This window comes from Scyliorhinus torazame, chromosome 14, assembly GCF_047496885.1.
Source record: "Scyliorhinus torazame isolate Kashiwa2021f chromosome 14, sScyTor2.1, whole genome shotgun sequence".
NCBI classification, from domain to species: domain Eukaryota; kingdom Metazoa; phylum Chordata; class Chondrichthyes; order Carcharhiniformes; family Scyliorhinidae; genus Scyliorhinus; species Scyliorhinus torazame.
Window position 1 is genome coordinate 81,268,994 of NC_092720.1, and position 20,348 is coordinate 81,289,341.

General features: G+C 44.4%; 1 protein-coding gene across 3 annotated transcripts in view; it reads left to right on the forward strand.

Moving 5' to 3' along the window:
* The window catches only part of lekr1 (Leucine-, glutamate- and lysine-rich protein 1), a 437,902-nt gene extending 418,567 nt beyond the window's left edge, over positions 1–19,335 (forward strand). For all 3 annotated transcript variants that reach the window (XM_072474414.1, XM_072474413.1, XM_072474415.1), the window contains 3 exons: positions 540–704; positions 14,625–14,924; positions 16,370–19,335. In XM_072474414.1, coding sequence (XP_072330515.1) covers positions 540–704; positions 14,625–14,924; positions 16,370–16,750 — 846 coding nt within the window. In that variant the 3' untranslated portion in view covers positions 16,751–19,335. The remainder of the gene's footprint in view (positions 1–539; positions 705–14,624; positions 14,925–16,369) is intronic.
* Positions 19,336–20,348: the final 1,013 nt, after the last annotated feature.

Consider the following 20,348-nt stretch of genomic DNA (forward strand, 5'->3'; position numbering starts at 1 on the left):
AATGTCCCATCTTTCCTGGAAGAGAATCCCCGGGGCAGCCTTGTTGAAGTATGGAGCAGATGGTTTTGAACGTTTGATTGGCATACTAATTTAGACCTTCAGTACATAACAACTTGCAGTGAGTGAATGTCTGTGCAGGTGGCATTTAAATATGGCACATGACCTTCGACCCCATTGGATAACGGAGGGTAGACGAATCACCGTCTGCCCTACCTTGAGATTTGACAAGCTCCTCACTGATGCATAGTTAATGAGCTGAAAAGCAGAGGATCTGGTGTGAAAATTGCCCCGCCACCCAGTGTGAATCACACCGATTGTAGCTATGGCAATAATGTTTGGTTTAAAAGAAAGCTAAAGCCTGCTCTTCTAAGCAACGAAAATTACAAGGAAGGGAGAGTATGTGATGATTTGAACTAACTTCCTCCTGTTGAGTAAATATTACATTCCGAGCAAAACAATGCCTTGAATGGTACTTTTAAGGGGACGGTTACATTGGCATGATGTTGAGCAGTAAGTATTGTGCATTGTTTTTTCTCCAGATAGATGCGGAGCTATCCAAGCAACAAGCACATCACTCCACAGAGCTTAAGGAATTAACACTACGAATGAAAGAAGAAGAAAAGCTTAAAGTGGATACGGAGAGACAAAACCAGCAAAAGCTAATAAACAAATACAAAGAAGAGCACAAGACCCTTCAGGCAAAGGTTTCTGATAGATTTTGATCAAAATAGCTTCTAAAATCTTACAACTGTATGCATTTGTACAGAGAGATCAGTGAACATAAGCAACCTAAGTATTCAACGTATGCAAGAAAATAGTTACACAACATATTACATTCACAGTCTCATTATTCACATAACATTAAAAAAAAGTATTTCATCAAATGTTTTATTTTCCTTTTGGCATTGGGGTTTATTACTAGATCTAGTAAGTTCCGAAACTATGACTACTCCTATTGTCAATCTCGACCTTGATCCATGAAAATCATAAAGTTGCTACCTCCTCGCAATTGTAAAATGATAATGAATGCTGACCTGAACGAAATTCTGCTGCCATATGTTATGAAATTGATTTTGCTGTGTACAAATGGCTGGTAATCCCAAGAAAGTTGTTTATGTTACAGTATGCATAATCACATAGATTTTACTTTTGTTATTAGACTGTTACATATTTAGCTTCATTAATTATTTTTAGTATTTCATGGAAATGGCACCACTGCATCATATTTGTATCACTCAGATTGCCTCCTATAAATACCGCAACACTTATTGAAAAAAAGAACAATTCAGAGAATTAACAATGTAAAAGTAATTTACATCTATATCATTTATCACAGAACAGTAATCCAGTAACAATTAATTGCTTGTATTAAGAACCCAGCTGATGTTAAATGCTAGTGTATTGCAAATCCCAGAAGGGAAACTTGGAGTGCCTGTTCCTAACTGCATTTTATACAATTTGGTACAATGTGAAGAAAGATGTAAGAACATAAGAACATAAGAACTAGGAACAGGAGTAGGCCATCTGGCCCCTCGAGCCTGCTCCGCCATTTAATGAGATCATGGCTGATCTTTGTGGACTCAGCTCCACTCTCCGGCCCGTACACCATATCCCCGAATCCCTTTATTTTTTAGAAAGGTATCTATCTTTTTCTTAAAAACGTTTAAAGAAGGAGCCTCAACTGCTTCACTGGGCAAGGAATTCCAGAGATTCACAACCCTTTGGGTGAAGAAGTTCCTCCTAAACTCGGTCTTAAACTCGGGGGCAGCACGGTAGCATTGTGGATAGCACAATTGCTTCACAGCTCCAGGGTCCCAGGTTCGATTACGGCTTGGGTCACTGTCTGTGCGGAGTCTGCACATCCTCCCTGTGTGTGCGTGGGTTTCCTCCGGGTGCTCCGGTTTCCTCCCATAGTCCAAAGATGTGCAGGTTAGGTGGATTGGCCATGATAAATTGCCCTTAGTGTTCAAAATTGCCCTTGGTGTTGGGTGGGGTTACTGGGTTATAGGGATAGGGTGGAAGTGTGGGCTTGGGTAGGGTGCTCTTTCCAAGAGCCGGTGTAGACTCGATGGGCCGAATGGCCTCCTTCTGCACTGTAAATTCTATGATTCTATGAAATCTACTTCCCCTTATTTTGAGGCTATGCCCCATAGTTCTGCTTTCCCCGACCAGTGGAAACAACCTGCCCGCATCTATCCTATCTTTTCCCTTCATAATTTTATACGTTTCAATAAGATCCCCCCGCATCCTTCTAAACTCCAATGAGTACAGTCCCAATCTACTCAACCTCTCGTCATAATCTAATCCCCTCAACTCTGGGATCAACCTAGTGAATCTCCTCTGCACTCCCTCCAGTGCTAATATGTCCTTTCTCAGGTAAGGAGACCAAAACTGAACACAATACTCCAGATGTGGCCTCACCAACACCCTATACAATTGCAGCATAACCTCCCTAGTCTTGAACTCCATCCCTCTAGCAATGAAAGACAAAACTCGATTAGCCTTCTTAATCACCTGTTGCACCTGCACACCAACCTTTTGCGACTCGTGCACCAGCACACCCAGGTCCCTCTGCACAGCAGCATGTTTTAACATCTTACCGTTTAAATAATAATCCATTCTGCTGTTCTTCCTCCCAAAATGGATAGCCTCACACTTGGCAACATTGAATTCCATCTGCCAGACCCTAACCCATTCACCTAACCTATCCAAATCCTTCTGCAGACTTCCGGTATCCTCTGCACTTTTTGCTTTACCACTCATCTTAGTGTCGTCTGCAAACTTTGACACATTGCACTTGGTCCCCAACTCCAAATCATCTATGTAAATTGTGAAAAACTGCGGGCCCAACACTGATCCTTGAGGGACCCCACTAGTTACAGGTTGCCAACCAGAGAAACACCCATTTATCCCCACTCTCTGCTTTCTGTTAGTTAACCAATCCTCTACCCATGCTACCATTTTACCCTCAATGCCATGCATCTTTAGTTTATGCAGCAACCTTTTGTGTGGCACCTTGTCAAAAGCTTTCTGGAAATCCAGATATACCACATCCATTGGCTCCCCGTTACCTACTGCACTGGTAACGTCCTCAAAAGATTCTACCAAATTAGTCAGACACGACCTACCCTTTGTGAACCCATGCTGCATCTGCCCAATGGGACACTTTCCCTCCAGGTGCCCCGCTATTTCCTCCTTAATGATAGATTCCAGCATTTTCCCTACAACTGAAGTTAAGCTTACCGGCCTATAATTACCCACTTTCTGCCAACCTCCTTTTTTAAACAGTGGTGTCACGTTTGCTACTTTCCAATCCTCTGGGACCACCCCAGAGTCTAGTGAATTTTGATAAATTATCACTAGTGCGTTTACAATTTCCCTAGCCATCTCTTTTAACACTCTGGGATGCATCCCGTCAGGGCCAGGAGACTTGTCTACCTTTAGCCCCATTAGCTTGCCCAATACTGCCTCCTTAGTGATTACAATAATCTCAAGGTCCTCACCTATCATATCTTTATTTCCATCAGTCACTGGCATGTTATTTGTGTCTTCCACTGTGAAGACTGACCCAAAAAACCTGTTCAGCTCCTCAGCCATTTCCCCGTCTCCTATTATTAAATCTCCTTTCTCATCTTCCAAAGGACCAATATTTACCTTAGCCACTCTTTTTTGTCTTATATATTTGTAGAAGCTTTTACTATCTGCTTTTATGTTCTGAGCCAGTTTACTTTCATAGTCTACTTTACTCTTCTTTATGGCTTTTTTTAGTAGCTTTCTGTTGTCCCCGAAAGACTTCCCAGTCCTCTAGTCTCCCACTAATTTTTGCCACTTTGTATGTTTTTTCCTTCAATTTGATGCTCTCCCTCACCTCCTTAGATATCCACGGTCGATTTTTCCCCTTTCTACCGTCTTTCTTTTTTGTCAGTATGAATCTTTTCTGAACACTGTGAAAGATCGCTCGGAAGGTTCTCCACTGTTCCTCAACTGCTTCACCATGCTTCACAATACTTGTGAAGAATGTTCAAGTCCTGTTGTAATGATTTCAAACAAAATAGTTGTTCATTGAACAGTAAAACACATAACAAGGAAGACAACAAAAAAATACACTTAATTACTTTCATGGCTATACACAATGGGCGCGATTTAACCACCATGTTACACCCAGCGCGGATCTGAGCATGCTGGTTAAATAGCGGGAAAGGCCAAAATCGAGATTCACACCAGGCGCAAATCAGTTTGCTATCAAACCAGCCCCCTCCCGATGGCGAGTTCTGGATCACACCCAAATATGGTGAGCATATAATTAAAGCAAATTTGCATTATTTTCATCTCATTAGCGAGATTAAAGTCAAATGTAATGGCCTCCTGGGAATTAACCAGTTCCCCAGCGAGAAACCACGCCAGCGTCGTTCAGTACTCCTTTTTCAAATTATGAAGCTGGCGCAATGACTGCTGAGGGGAACTGAGGAGGTGAGTAGCCATTTCAATTTTCTGGCATGAAATTCAAGGGCACTGGAGCTGATGCCCCTGTGGGGGCCTAAAGTGTTCCAGGATGGGGGTCGCCTTTGGGCCGCATGGGGGGGTGGTGAGGGACTTTTCGTCTGTGACGCCTTCAAGCCATCTTTAAATATTGTGAAGACCCATAACAGGCAACGACAGCTGCTGCCTGTCTGTCCTACCAAACGCTTCCAGGACAGATCCCTGCTTGTGGTTCTATGCTGAAGGTAACTTTAACTACCTTTGACTGTGAGCAGCCTCTGGCTTCACAGCTGAAGACAATTGCTAATGAGGAATTGGACTTGTTAGTTGTGAGAGCATCTCACAGCTCTCACGTGGCTTCTCGTGGGTACACGTGCCATGCCTCACACGATGATTATTGCATCCCGTTTCAATCAAACCTGGAAGAATGAACAGTTTTCCTGAACTTAAAAACCATCAGCACCATAGAGACAGCAGCCAACATTCAATTACTGAAGAGCTGGACTTTATCACTGGGGTAAATGTGTGGATCAGGGGAGGACTCTTGAGGACTATCTCCCGGCAGGGGTCTGGGGTCTGGGGGCTCTTGCTGTGGCCGGAGGCGAGTGTGCAGAGTGAGGTTTTCCAGTACAACTGGCTCGATGGATGGTACTCTGAGAGAAGGCGGGACACGAAAAGGTGGGGGGGCTTGGGGGATTTGAGAGTCCCGGGTGTAAGCCCTAACTGATTGTCAGTCTCTCTCCTTCTCCAATTCCTTACAGATAGAACAATTCTGACTGGTTATTTCGGTTGCTGGTGACAGCTGAGGCAGGCAGACGCCAGAGCAGGCGGCAGCAGCGTCGGCGCAAGCTGGACGCAGCATCCCATGTGCAGGGTTTAGCCGCACACCCTGAAAACCCGGTCGCCCATCAGGCCGAGGAGAAACCCAGAGCGGGACGCCAGTGATGGCTCACGATGTACAGTCATCGTTGATCTTTCGAGGAGATGACATGGCAAATGCGCAGGAGACTCCATCTCGACAAAGGGTCAGTGAGGACGCCTCGAGGACTTGGCACTCCGTGGAGGAGGAGGACACCTGCTTCTTGTGGCCGTGAAAGTCACCATAGCCCTGAACGTCTATGCAACCGGATCATTCCAGGACTCAAGTAGGGACTTGTGCAGCATTTCCCAAGATGCAGCCCATAAGTGCATCAGTGAATTCACGGATGCCCTGTATGCCCGGACATAAGACTTTATCAACTTTTGAGTTGGACCAGGCCCGGTAAGATGGCCAGGTTGCAAGATTCCCTGCCATCGCCGGGATGCCCCAAGTTCAGGGGGTAATTGATGGCACGCATGTTGCCTTGCGCGCACCGGGGCATTAGAAGATGTCCTTCATTAACAGATTCCACTCCCTGAATGTTCGCCTCATGTGCGACCACCACCTAAGGATCCTGCATGTATGAGCATGCCTCCCAGGAAGCGTGCATGACAGCTACACCCTGGGACACTTGGAGATCTCCGGTGTCTTCGAGGATAATGGGTAACGGGTTGGTTCTCGGGGATAAGAGTACCCGCTCAGGTCCTGGCTGATGACCCCAGTGCGAGGCCCGAGACCGAGGTGGATAACCGATAGAATGAGGCCCATGCTGCCACCTGTGCTGTCATTAAGCAGTTCTTCACACAACTGAAAATACGGTTCTGATGCCTGGACCACTGTGGTAGTGCCCTGCAGTACATCCTCCAAATGGTCTCCAGCTTTGTGGTGGTCTGCTGTGCCCTCCACAACCTGGCACAGCAGCGGGGCGATATGCTGGAGGAGGAGGGACATCCGGCCTATTCTGAGGAGGAGGTGGCAGACCAGGAGGATATGGAGGATGAGCCCGGGGAGGACCCGCAGGAAGAACCAGAGGATGGAGGACAAGCGGTGGCAAGGGACCGGAATGGCCGGAAGACCGGGGTCACCCAATTCTCATAAGACAAAGCTTAGTTCATCAAGCTCATCCGCAGCCCCCCAATCCCTCCTTCCCCCTAATTGCCCCCTCCCCTCTTTGCCCTCGTTTCTACCCAATCTCCCTTCCCCAATCCCCACTCTTCCGCAATCACAACCCCCCCTCCCCCCCACCCTCCAGTGGTCTGTGCAACTTCACCCCAGGGTGATTAACCTGCGCTGTCAGCGGGTCATTATACAAGGCAGGAGAATGATGATCATTCACTGTGAGATTAATCCCGGTGCTCCTCAGTTTATACCAATGTCTAACTCCTGTCTTTCTGCTGACAGCACACTCACACCCATCCTCTGAATGTAGTCTGCATTGGGGATGTTTGATCTTGGACCACTGTGTCCGGGAGGTGGGGGAGAGGAGAGCATCAGGGAGTGGGGATGCAGGCACGTCCACTCTGAAGTTTAACGTGACGGAGGCTTCACATGTATCAGGCGTAACATATTTTGATTTTGAATATTTGACATACAGATAGTGTCTGCACCCGTCGCCTCCCACCCCGTACCACTCAGTGATCTTCTCTTCATCTTTCGTAGTCTGCTGCTGATTCTAGGTGTGACTCCAGGGTGCACATTGGGCCTGCTGCTCTATGCGCCATGTGGCCTTTGATGCTCTTGGTGGACATACTTTGAAGTGCCCGGAGCCTGGGCCTGAGCCGGCTTTCCAGTGTCACAGGCATCACTGTGCCACCCTGTTCTGTCCACTGCCCTTGAGTTCCGCTGGTGTCGGGGGGGTGGGTTTGAAAGAACTGCAGACTGCCATTGCCTTCTTGGTGACAGGCCCCAGGTTGGCTTCAAGCACTTCCTCCTTGCTGACGGTGCCCGCAAGGCCCTGGGGATCTCCATGGGATGGAGGGATAGCTTCAGTAAAGTCCAGAGGCCTCTGAGCCACCTGGCTCTGGCAGTACTGGTGGCTCCCCATTGTCTGCACCATGGTGTCGACCCCCTCATCGATGCTCCTCGGTGACTGGGCCATGCTCTGCAGTACCTCGGCAATGTCTACCTGTGTGGGGCATGTTCCTCAGCAACTGAAGAGGCCCTCAGCCATGATCATCACAGGCTGAGCCATGATTGGGGCACCACCACTCAATACGCCAAAGTGGTGCTCCAGGTTTTTCACTGCGATCGCCGCCCTAGCTGTGTTGGCTTCGGTGCCAAGCATTGATGGCATTATCACCTGTGCCTGAAGCCTTTGGCTATTCGCTGGAATGTCGCTGGTATCCCCCCCTGAATTTAACAACTGTGTCCTATCATCTGCATCAACTCTGGGAAACCTTGCCCAGACGTTCGGTATCTGACTGGGACTCAGTTGAATCCTGGGATCCAATAGACCTCCGACTGCTGACTCCCTTGGATTTCCACCTGATGCGCATCCACAACTGTGTGCTGCTCACCACATTGTGCCCCAGAAGTCTGTTCACTAATTTTGCCACCGAGTTGTGTGTCTCTGTGCTATTGGAAAGTGCGGGTGAATGCTGTGACACTCGATGGTGGTCTCCTCGAAGCTCTCCTCTGAGGTGGTTTCTTGGGTGGCTGGGGGGGGGGGGGGGGGGGGGGGCACGGGGGGAGAACGATGGCCCGGCCCCATCCGATAGAGATCCGATGAGACAATGCACATGGCAGCACAGTGGGTAACACTGTTGCTTTACAGCTCCAGGGTCCCAGGATCGATTCCCGGCTTGGGTCACTGTCTGTGTAGAGTCTGCACGTTCTCCCTGTGTCTGCGTGGGTTTCCTCCGGGTGCTACGGTTTCCTTCCACAAGTCCCAAAAGACGTGCTATTAGGTAAATTGGATATTCCGAATTCTCCCTCGTGTACCCGAACAGGCGCCGGAATGTGGCTTTTCACAGTGGCTTCATTGCAGTGTTAATGTAAGCCTACTTGTGACAATAAAGATTATTATTACAATGGACATATGGTCAGTGAGAGGGAAGGATAATTTTGTCTGACGTGAAAAGCTCACTTGAGACAGGTCACCTGGGTGAAAGGGCAGTGGACTCTCACCTCTGTAGCGCAGGCAAACCTCCCTGTCAGTGACTGCTCTCTCCAAGGTCAGCCCACGATTTCCAGTGCATATTATTCATCAATGGTGAAGACTCGAGTCTCTTGTACACGCCCCCCTCCTGGCTGTTTTCTACTAATTTGGGCTGTCTTCTCCTGTGGGGACTAAGAGAGGGCATTGTGAGCTGCATGCAAGATGGGTCGGGGGTGTCTATAGCAGATGGCATGTGTGGGCAGTACATCTGGACATCAACGGGTTGTGCTGGTGGATCCCAGGGGGTTCTGAGGAACCAGCACAAAGATCAATTGTGGGGAAGGTGTGAGGAGTCAACCAGTGAACTGTGGGGGGGGGGGGTTGTAAATTTGAGGCATGGCAGGCGGAACTGGAGAGAAGTGGTAACTTACGCTTGTAGCTCGCTGGAGGTCGTTGGTCTTCTTACAACATTATATGGACGTCCTACTGACCATTCTATAATGTAGAATTTACAGTGCAGAAGGAGGCCTTTCGGCCCATCGGGTCTGCACTGGCTCTTGGAAAGAGCACTCCACTTAAGCTCACACATACCCGAACCTAGGGCAATTTATCATGGCCAATCCACCTAACCTGCACATCTTTGGACTGTGGGAGGAAACCGGAGTACCCGGAGGAAACCCATGCAGACACGGGGAGAACGTGCAGACTCCGCACAGGCAGTGACCCAAGTCGGGAATTGAACCTGGGACCCTGAAGCTGTGAAGCAACTGTGCTATCATCTGCCCTACTCTACCCACTATGTTGCCATGTCACTGCCTCCCAGGTATTGCTCATCCTACTGTTGGTCCTCCGACCCCTTCATGGGAACACGTTGCCCCACCTCGCATTGATTACGTCGAGAAGCCTGGCCAAGTCGGCATCGCCAAGGCAAGGAGCAAGTCTGCACACTACCATGCTTGTGTGTTGACTGAGTGTAACTGATGAGGGAGCGTTTAAAAGCAGCTCTCCATTGTTAGCGGTGAGAGTCTGATGAATCAGATGGCGAGACAGCCAGTAATGACGAGAAGCCTGTGAGGGCTCACTTCTGACACTAAATGACGTTAAATATGGGCTGCAATCTAGCCAATGCAGCGGCCGAGAAACACTCTGCCAAACGCGCCCAAAATCATACTGAGAAATCTTTTACTTTAAATCGCATCCAGTGCCTTTAAATTGACCCAGTTCCAAATCCTCCTATTTTTCTAAACTCAGAGCAAATCTTTCTCAAACAACTCCCCATAGGTTTTAGACGATAAGCAAAAGCCACCAGTAGTTATCACATTCGGCACTTATATCTCCTGCGGGTCGCTTCTGGCTTAGAATGAAGACAAAATGGCTATTCAAACAAATTTCTCCAGGGACTTGCTGGTTTGAGAGCGTACACAGTTTCCTCCTGTGTATGGCTGTGATCTTGGACCAGCTCTCATTATAGGATGAGTTCTGCCACTGACATTCTGCTTTTCCTTTTCATCTTTCATATCTGAACTACCTATCTTAGAAGTCCTTCTCAATGACTTTTCTTGCATGAGCTTATCCAGTTAAGTGCGAAATACACCCTCATCTCTACGTCCTATTGTTGTCCATTTCTTTTACATAAACATCTGTTTATGGTGTTGCTAGGCTAATCCACATCTGCAAGACCTCAGTTCTTTCACCTCAGCTAATCTGTCTTCCTAACCAATTCTCATTTAAAAATAGTTTGTCCTCTTTTACTCATAACCCCATCAGAACATTTCTAATTATTAGATTCCTAAAGTTTCATTTTATCACAACTTCTTGGTAGAACTGCAGAAGTTCAGTATTGCTGAAAAAAGAGACATGCAGTTGAAGCTTTTCATCGTGCACTCGTTGGAACAGATGCAAGAACGCCAAATTTCAATTTATGCTAAATGGAAAAATTGATCAGCACCCTTTCCCCATGCAGCATAAATTCTTATTCCCTTTGAAATTTGGCATTCTTGCATCAGGAACTGCAGTGAATATAATCGTAAACTACTCAATCTGTCCTCATACGTAAGGTCGTGCCATCCCAGGAATCAATCTGGTAAACCTTAGCTGCACTCCCTCTCTAGCAAGAACATCCTTCCTCAGATAAGGAGACCAAATATTCCAGGTGTGGTCTCACCAAGGCCCTGTATAATTGCAGCAATCATCCCTGCTCCTGTACTCGAATCCTCTCGCTATGAAGGCCAATATACCATTTGCCTTCTTTACCGTCTGATGCACCAGAATGCTCACCTTCAGTGACTGGTGTACGAGGACAGCCAGGTCTCGTTGCACATTCCCCTCTCTCAATTTATAGCCATTCATATAATAATCTGCCTTCCTGGTTTTGCTACCAAAGTGTATAACCTCATTGATCCAAATTATATTGCATCTGCCATGCATTTGCCCACTTACTCAGCTTGTCCAAGTGCTGCTGAAGCATCTTTACATCTTCCTCAGAGCTCATTCCCCAGCTTTGCGTCATCTACAAATTTGAAATTTAGTTCCCACATCTAAATCATGACTATATATTGTGAATAGCGGGGTCCCAGCATCAATCCCTGTGGCACCCCACTGCCTGCCATATGAAAAAGACCCGTCCATTCCTACTCTTTGTTTCCTGTCTGCCAACCAGTCTTCTGTCAAGCTCAACACACTACCCCAATCCCATGCACTTCAATTTTACATGCTAATCTCTTATTTAGGACTTTGTTGAAAGCCTTCAGAAAGCCCCAAAACACCATGGTGGAATTCTCCATTGTGAGTCTCTGTTCCTGCCGGCAGCACACCCCACCGAAGTGCTCTGTTGTTAAATCTTTGGTAATGGACTCTAGAATTTTCCCTACTACTGACATCAGGCTGACCGGTCTATAATTCCCTGTTTTCTCTCCACCTCCCTTTTTAAATAGTGGGTTTACATGAGCATCCCTCAAATCTGTAGGAACTGTTCCAGAGTCTATAGAATCTTGGAAGATGACCACCAATGCATCCACTATTTCTTGGGCCATTTCCTTAAGTACTCTGGGATGTAGATTACCAGGCCCTGGGGATTTATCAGCCGTCAATCTCATCAATTTCCCCAACACCATTTCCCTACCAATACTGATTTATTTCAGTTCCTCCCTCTCACTAAATCTTGTATTCCCCACCATTTCTGGTTTGTTATTTGTGTACCTCTTTGTGAAGACGGAACCAAAGTATGTATTTAGTTGGTCAGCCAGTTCTTTGTTCCCCATTATAAATTCCCCGGTCTGACTATAAGGTTCCTACAGGGTTAATTCTCCCTGGTTGCTGGTTCAGCACAGTAATGCAGAACAATGCCAGGAGCATGGGTTCAATTCCTGTACCGGCCTCCCCGAACAGGTGCCAGAATGTGGCGACTGGGGGCTTTTCACAGTAACTTCATTGAAGCCTACTTGTGACAATAAGTGATGATTATTATTATTAATTAATTCAGTAATTACAATGGAAATAAAATATATTCTGAAGACCTTTGGGTTACGAATATTATACCAAGATGTTAAAGTTTGTTAAGTGTAGCAATTATGCCGGTCTGATTCTGGATGCATGAGAAGTTAATTGCTTCAATGGCGCGAGAGTTTTTGCTCAAAGTACTTTCCTAAAATACTGATATACTGAAATTTTACTGCCCAGTGGAAACCCTTAAAATGTATCTGCCACATTGACAGGATTTTCTAGTACTATCAACAATATGGAGTTCCCCTAAGTATGATAAAACAGATTGATTGGAAATAGTGAGGGCCACAAATTTGGAATGGCCAGACACAACTCCACATCTCAGGATTCTGAAAATTATGGATAAAGGCTGAAAATATAGATTTCCCAACCTGTAGAATAGTTCCTGTTGTCCCTGATGGAGAATTAATCTTTAGTCCCCAATGTTCTGTGGAGATCTGTTTACAGATTGTTGGATTCAATCTTCAGATTTGAAATTAGACTCATAAATGCCATAATCTTTGATTGTAATGTCAAACTCTTAGAAAGTCTAGCTATGATTACTGACAAATATAGTTCTCTCATGTAGCACAGTTTTTTAAACTGCATGTTAAAGAAAATAAATTGCATTTATATAGGAGCTGTGATAACCCCCGACTTCCCAAAACACTTTATGGTCTGTAAGATACTTTGCAATGTAGTAATTTGTAATGTAAGAAATGCTCAGTAAAGTTGCAGGTGCTCATCCAATCAACCCATGAATTACATACGAATATACGAATAAGGAGGAGCAGGCCACTCGGCCCCCCGAGCCTGTCCTGCCATTCAATAAGATCATGGCTGACCTGATTGTAACTTCAACCCCACATTTCTGCCTATCCCCGATAAACTTTTACCCCTTTGTTGATCAAGAATTTAGTGAACTCTGCCTTAAAAATATTCAAATACTCTGTTTCCACTGCCTTTTGAGGAAGAACGTTCCAGAGACTTGAGACCCTCTGAGAGAAAACATTTCTCCTCCTCTCTGTCTTAAATGAGTGACCCTTTATTTTTAAACAATAACCCCTAGTTCTAGATTCTCTGACAAGAGGAAACATCTTTGTTATAATATACACCAGTATATCATGGTTCAGACACACACTGATGGACACACAGTGGGACTAATCAACATACACAACACCGCAGCCAATCACCAGTGAGAGCACACACACTATAAAGACAGGGGGCATCAGAGTTCCCGCTCATTCGAGTAGCAGCTAGCTAGGAGCACAGAGCTCACAGCCTGCAACACAGACATTCAACTGGTTAGGACAAGGCAAAGGTCTTTAGTTAAAGCTAGTATCGTATTTACCCACAGTTCAAGTATGTTTAAATAGTTAACCTTTTAATAAAATAGTGTTGCACTACTTCAAGTGTTGGCGACCTGTATGTGATCCAGAACACCCAATACATCAATCTTCTCCACATTCACCCTGTCAATACCCCTCAGGTTATTAAAGATTTCAGTCAAATTTCCACTTACCCTTCGAAACTCTAGTGGATATAAATCTAATCTCTCTAACCTTTCCTCATAAGACAACATGCTCATTCCTGGTATTAGTCTAGTAAACCTTCTCTGAACTGCTTCTAACGTATTTACATCTTTCCTTAAATAAGGTGACCAGTATTGTACGCAATAGTCCAGATGTGGTCTCACCAATGCCCTATACAGCTGAAGCATAACCTCCCTACTTTTGTAATCAATTCCCCTCACAATGAACAATAACATTCGATCAGCTTTTCTAATTATTTGCTGTACCTGCGTTCTAGCATTTTGTGAAGCATGCATTAGGACACCCAGATCCCTCTGCACCTCAAGAGGCCTTCAATCCCTCACCATTTAGATTATAATCTTCTTTCTTTTATTCTTCCTGCCAAAATGGACAATATCACATTTACCCACATTATACTCCCTTTGCCAGATTTCTGCCCCCTCACTTAACCTATGTATGTTCCTTTGATTAAATGTCATAGTAAATCAGAGCACGTGAAATATTCTACTCATACAATGGATAACAGTAGTTAAAATGATGAAAGCCTAAAATCTGTATATAAAGTGGAACAGAAGAGCATCAGTGTGAGTTGTGACAAAATATGGATAATGCCCATATGTATTAAATATGAAGTAACTCATTGTGTGCCAGAGATTCAGACATATTTTGGAAAATAGGACCAGAAGAGTACATGGAATATGTAAAAGTCCTCAGACTCATCAAGCTCATTTCCTCCACAATTGACATGCAATTGTTTTCTCCCGGGGTTTATCCAACCCACACCTTTAGCATAATAGTTATTTCTAGATTTTCCCCTAATGCTTGAGGAGCTCTACAGTGGCAGCAAAAGTTGGAAATCATACTTTGAGAACTCCTTCTTTACAAATGTGTAAAAAATAACAAATAAATGGTAAAATAATTTCAATAGTAAAGTCCAGCACGATAAAATTTAACACTATGACCATGATGCCTAGCAGGTTAGAATTACATGTCCTGAATAAAACACAGTTGCTGATCATCAGCATTTCAGAATTCATAATGAAAATTATTGTAACTGCCTTCCTCCTAATTTTGTGAATTGGTGGATAGTAAGATCCAAATATTGGAAAACAGGGTATTTAAATTCATCTCAACCAGTTTTCTATATGGATAACATTTTTGGATGTTTTTTTGTTAGATTTCTGACTTAATTAGTGATGCCACAAAAGCATTACAGTTGGAAGTCAGCAGAATGAAGAAAAGGCTTCAAGATAGCCAGAACCAACTAATGGAGAGAGAGCGTTCCAAAGATGATGAAATCTATAATTTGGAAAAGGTAATCTCTCAGCACGAGATGCTGTTAAAACAAGAACAGGACAAAGTGGAATCCATGACTGAGGAACTGAGAATCGGAATACAGCAAAAATCAATAGAGATAAGAGAAGCACAGCATGAGGTACAACACCTAAAAGATGAGCTGGACCAAGCCAAAAAAGAGGTACATAGTGATATGCGTATTACAAAGGCCTAACCCTTAACATTTTTCAAGTGAACATGAAATTCCTCTATTTAGTTCACAGATGCCTCAACAAGTGGCTGCATTATGTAGCTGAGCTGTATGGACCAGGAAAGTGCCAGGTTTGAACCCTTGTGTGCTTGGTTCCTATTGATAATCAATGGAAGTGCCATGTGTCACATGAGGACAATAAGAATGTTCTTATTCATGACACAAAGTCTCTTTATCCCATCACACCCCTTTAGTTCTTAATAAGCCTTCATGAAATGCATGGGCCTATATCCTAAGCATTTGGTTTGATATTGGTTGAGGAAGGCGGCTTTGTGGCACAATAGTTCATGTCGGGGAGGTTAGAATTTGGAGCAGAACCAAGGTCTAGCAGGGTTTCACATAATCCAGCTTTATTGGAAATACCAACATTTTCAAGTGTAGGTCTATAATATCAATGAATGGACATATTATTATCCTTTGGGAATTATTTCATTTGGTAAATTGTCATCATTTGTGCCAATAGCACTGGATTGCAGAGATGCCTATTCCACAAAAGCAAAGCAAAACAGGTCTGGAAACATCTGTGGAGGGATAGCAGGCTTAAATTTATCATTCCTGTGATGAAGGCCACATACCTGAAACTTTAGCTCTGAATAAAATTTCACACAGCTCGAGTGGATGAGAGTCAGATGCAGACGTGCGTGAGAAGGTATTGGATGAGTTTCGTGATGTCATCGCGCACTCGCTCGATATTTCGGTTGATAGTTGCAAATACGAATCGGATGCCTGGCCACCGACAATTAGAAAGCGTATTTAAAGGATTAAAACGCCAATTGTTACCCGTGAAAATTTTAGGTTGGTGCACGGGCAACATGGGCAGGTGGCCCATCGCTTTTGTCATTTTGTCATCCAAGGACGGAATAAAAAGATGCAGGAGCAAAGGCAGGCAGTGGTGGTTGAAGTTGAGAGTTTGATGCGGACTTCAACTGGAGTATTGTGAACATTTTCACTGCTTTTTGAGGTTTGTGTATCTTGTTTGGAGTTTTCAGGACATTTCAGTCTTGTGACATCTCTCTGAGATTTCCAACCCTTTGACACCCTCAGTGCATGGGTCAGCTTTTTTTGTATCTCTGCAGATGGGTCTTCTCTATTCAGCAGGGACCACCACCTCTGAGGAGGAAGACAGGGGCCAAAGATAGAGGAAGCCAGATGGTCACAGGCATCACCTCAGAGGAAAGGCACAGCTAGTTTGAGAAGTGTCATTGGTTATTCTTCATTTCAGTGGTATTCTTTTCTTGATATACCTTTTGATACCTTGATATACCTTGATATAGCTTTCACAATATACCCTTTTGCAATTCAGTGTACCCAGCTCTGTGCAATTTACACATATATTCTGGAAATACAATAATGACTTAATATGTTCCCACTTGCAGAATACCTTTCTTGAAGAAACTGTGCGCAGGGAATGTGAAGAACGCTTTGAACTCACTGAGGCTCTTAGCCAGACCCGAGAACAGTTGATGGAATCAAAGAGGTTGAGTAGAGAACTTCCACATTCTCACCGTTCAGTTAGTCAAGGAAGTCTCAACTCTTCCTCCTCACCAGCAGGGAGCCAGATACACAAGATCCAAAGAAGCCTCTCTAACAACAGCAGGACTAAACTCAGTGGCATGCATGGGCTCCCAATGAATGCCTCAAACAATGCTGGATCCACTGCTTTACCGGCCATACCAATACAGCATCAATCAAAGGGGAGAGTGTCATCTGTGGGTGAAATCAAACAGAGAATTGCAGCTGCTGTAAGAAGAAAATAGGCTGCAATTCTCTGTTTGATTTGACACAAAACTTAACTTAACCTAATTGGACTATTTATAGATGTATTATATATATTCTAACTAACTCAAACCGTGGTGCTGTAATTTATCCCATGCAAATCCATCCATTTACAAAGGTCCCATGTGTTTTGAGTCAAGAATTGTTGTGCAGTTTCACAAAACTATTAACTTTTTTAATACAGCTAAACGTGGTTTCACACCTAATGATGGTGACAAAATAGGAAATGTTTACTGACAACTAAAATTACCTTAAGAGTAATTCACGTAAGAATTGCATAGAATGTTCTGCACAGAAATAGACCACTCAGCTCAACTGGTTCATGTGAGTGCTTATGCTCGACATGAACCTCCTCCCGCCTCTCTTCATCTGATCACATCAGCATAGTCTTCTGTTTCTTTCTCCCTTATGCATTTAGCTAGCTCCCCCTGAAATACATGTGCTTATCCCAACTACTTGTAGTAGCTTGTCCCATGTTTCATCCACTCCGTGGGATTTCCCGCTAGCGGGATTAGAATACCTTTCTTGAAGGAACTGTGCGCAGGGAATGTGAGTAACGCTTTGAATTCACTGAGGCTCTTAGCCAGGCCCGACAACAGCTGATGGAATTAAAGCGACTGAGTAGAGAACTTCCACATTCTTACCGTTCAGTTAGTCAAGGAAGTCTCAGCTCTTCCTCCGCACCAGTAGGGAACCAGACACACAAGATGCAAAGATGCCTCTCTCACAACAGCAGGACTAAACTCAGTGGGTTCCCTGGTGGCACGGCCAGAGAGCACGGCAAATGGTCATTGACTTCGGTGGAACTGGAAGATCCTGCCGGCAGTTAATGGCAAGCTACGTCTTCCGCAAAGAAACCTGCCACAGAAGGGCTGGAAAATCCCAGCCCATGTGTAACGTTATATCTCCTGAATTCCCAATTGGATTTATTCATAACTATCTTATAGATTTTGTCTGCCCCTCAAAAGGAAACACCTTCTCTGTGTCTATCAAATTCTATGGTCCTACCCTATCAAACGCTTTTGTCACCTTAAGGACAAATACACCTCTCTGTTCTCTTTTTTTAAAGCGTCCCAGCTTGTTCAATCTTTCCTAATAGGCATAACCTCACAATTGTGTCACTTTTGTAAATCTTTCTTGCACCTTTTCCAGTGGCTCTAATCCTTTTTATAATATGGGATCTGTGCATACCTTAGTGCTTTCTCACCAGGGATCTGTATAAATGTAACATAACCACGCTTTCCCAACGTGTTGCTGCTTTTGGTGATTCCTGCATCTGCACATCTAGACCCCTTTGCTACTCCTTTAGGTTTTTGTTTTGCAAGGAGTATGTGGCCTCGTTCTTCCATAAAATGCACCATCTCATACTTACCTTTATTCAGATTTGACAAATACACACGCATTCTGCAACTTTATTTGCAGCTTATTGTGCGTTGTCACAATCCTCCTCAGTATACCCCGCAATTTGGCATTGTCCTCAAATTTTGAAATGGACTTCCAATTCCCGATGTAAATGATGAACAGCATTGGCCCCAGCATTGATCCTTGCGAAACATCACTTCTCGTTCTTTATGAGTCCCACTATCCTTTTTGAGTCAGTTAGCTATCCATTCTGTTTGTCCCATTACTGTATATGCTCTGACCGTAGTCATGGAACTATTATACAGAATGCCATTGAAGACCTTTTGCCAATCCAAACATATTGGGCTGGATACTCCGCCGGCGGGATGCTCCGTTTTGCCGGCAGCCTGGGTTTTCCCGACGACGTGGGACTGCCCCACAATGGGAAACCACATTGACCAGCCAGCGTAACGGAGTATCCCGCCGGCGGGGTGAAGCAGAAATGTGGCGGGGCGGAGCATCCCGCTCACTACATCAGTTGCAATAGCCTTGTCTCCTCTTTCTATTATTACTTCATAGAATTCAATACGGTTGATTAAGCATGTCCTTCCCTTTTGAAATCCATGCTGACTATTTTGAAATCCAGGCTGATTGTATTTTTGGTTTCTAGATGTTTTCCTAATATATCTTTGAGTAAATATTCTGTTATCATAACCAGCACCAACATTAAGCAAACTGGTCTATAGTTCCTTGGACATGTTACATCTTCCTTTTTAAAAATAGGAGTCGCATTCTAACTGCCTCCCAGTTCTCTGGAACTATAAAATCTGCTATCTCTTCCCTGATTTTTACTGGACGAGAATGCAATCCATCCAGGATTTTTATCCTCACTAAATTTCATTGAATTATTAATTGTCTCCCACCTTTCTATCCTGAATCTCGTCATAATTTTTGACATCTTCTTCAATGCCTTTATGTCTTTTTTTAAGCTCTTAATTTAGAAGTACTTGGGAACTAGAGTAAATAGTGCTAAATGTTCAATTTTTCCTTGTCAAATTGTATCAAAATTGGATGAATTAATCTTTCAAAATAGTCAAGTAAACAAGGTATTCCAGCTTTAGTTAAAATGGTTTATGCTAAAAGTGTAATGATGACATTGAATTTGATAAATTGATAGAAGCAGAGTATTTTTTTAACAGTCTTTCAATAAAATTAAAATAAATGTCGTGTTGCAGGTTTTATTTTGGTGCACAAAGTATCAATCCAATTCTCAAATTGCTGTAAAATCATATCATTTAACAGCTGTAGTTAATAAAAAAACATGAGGCCAGTAGAAGCCAAATATTGCTTTGTCAAATGGATTTCTGGAATATCAAAAACAAAATTCAGAGAATCCTAAAACTTTGTTAAGAAAAACATTTACTGCAAACTTTGGCTCCTTTGTGCCTGATGTCTTGATGCTATGATTTACATTTTGGCTGAAAAATGGCACCTGTACCTGTGCTGGACATAATTTGAATGAAACCATTGGCAAGCATGTAACACTGATTTGAAGCCAGCACTACCATTTTGGATATCAATACTTCAACTAGAACAATTTCTTGAACAAGCACAGTTGAACAGGCATTCAACAGAAAGGACCACCCATCTATGTAAAGGGGTGTGAACTTTTTTCATGTCAGCTGCTGATTGATTTTTGCTGTGATTGCTGGAGTGTTTGGTGATTTCTAGTGTTATTTAAGGTTGCTAAGATCTACAGGGGAGGGGTGGCACATAATGAAGGACTTTTTCCTGACTTCAAGGATTCTGCTCAAGCACTTGTTCACAGCTGGGTGCAATAGTATGCATTCCCTTTGGACTGCAGCATGATAGGGAGAATTAACAGGCGACACAGAGAAGGACATGGGGCGTCATTCTCCGACCCCCCAGAGGGTCGGAGAATGGCCGTTGGCCGCCGTGAATCCCGCCCCCGCCGGTTGCCGAAGTCTCCGAAGGGAGAAAAGTCGGCGGGGCGTTAATGGCGCCGCTGCCGCGGAGAATGTCACGGGTCTGCGCAAGGCAGCCGATTTTCGGCCTGCCGATATTCTCCCTTCCGGATGGGCCGAAGTCCCGTCGACGTGATGACCGTTCACGTCAACGTAAATTAAACCTCCTTTTCATCGGCGTGACCCGGTGCTCCAGGCTCACGCTGACCAGCGTGGAGGTGAGTGACGGCCTGGGGGGTTGGCTCTGGGCAGG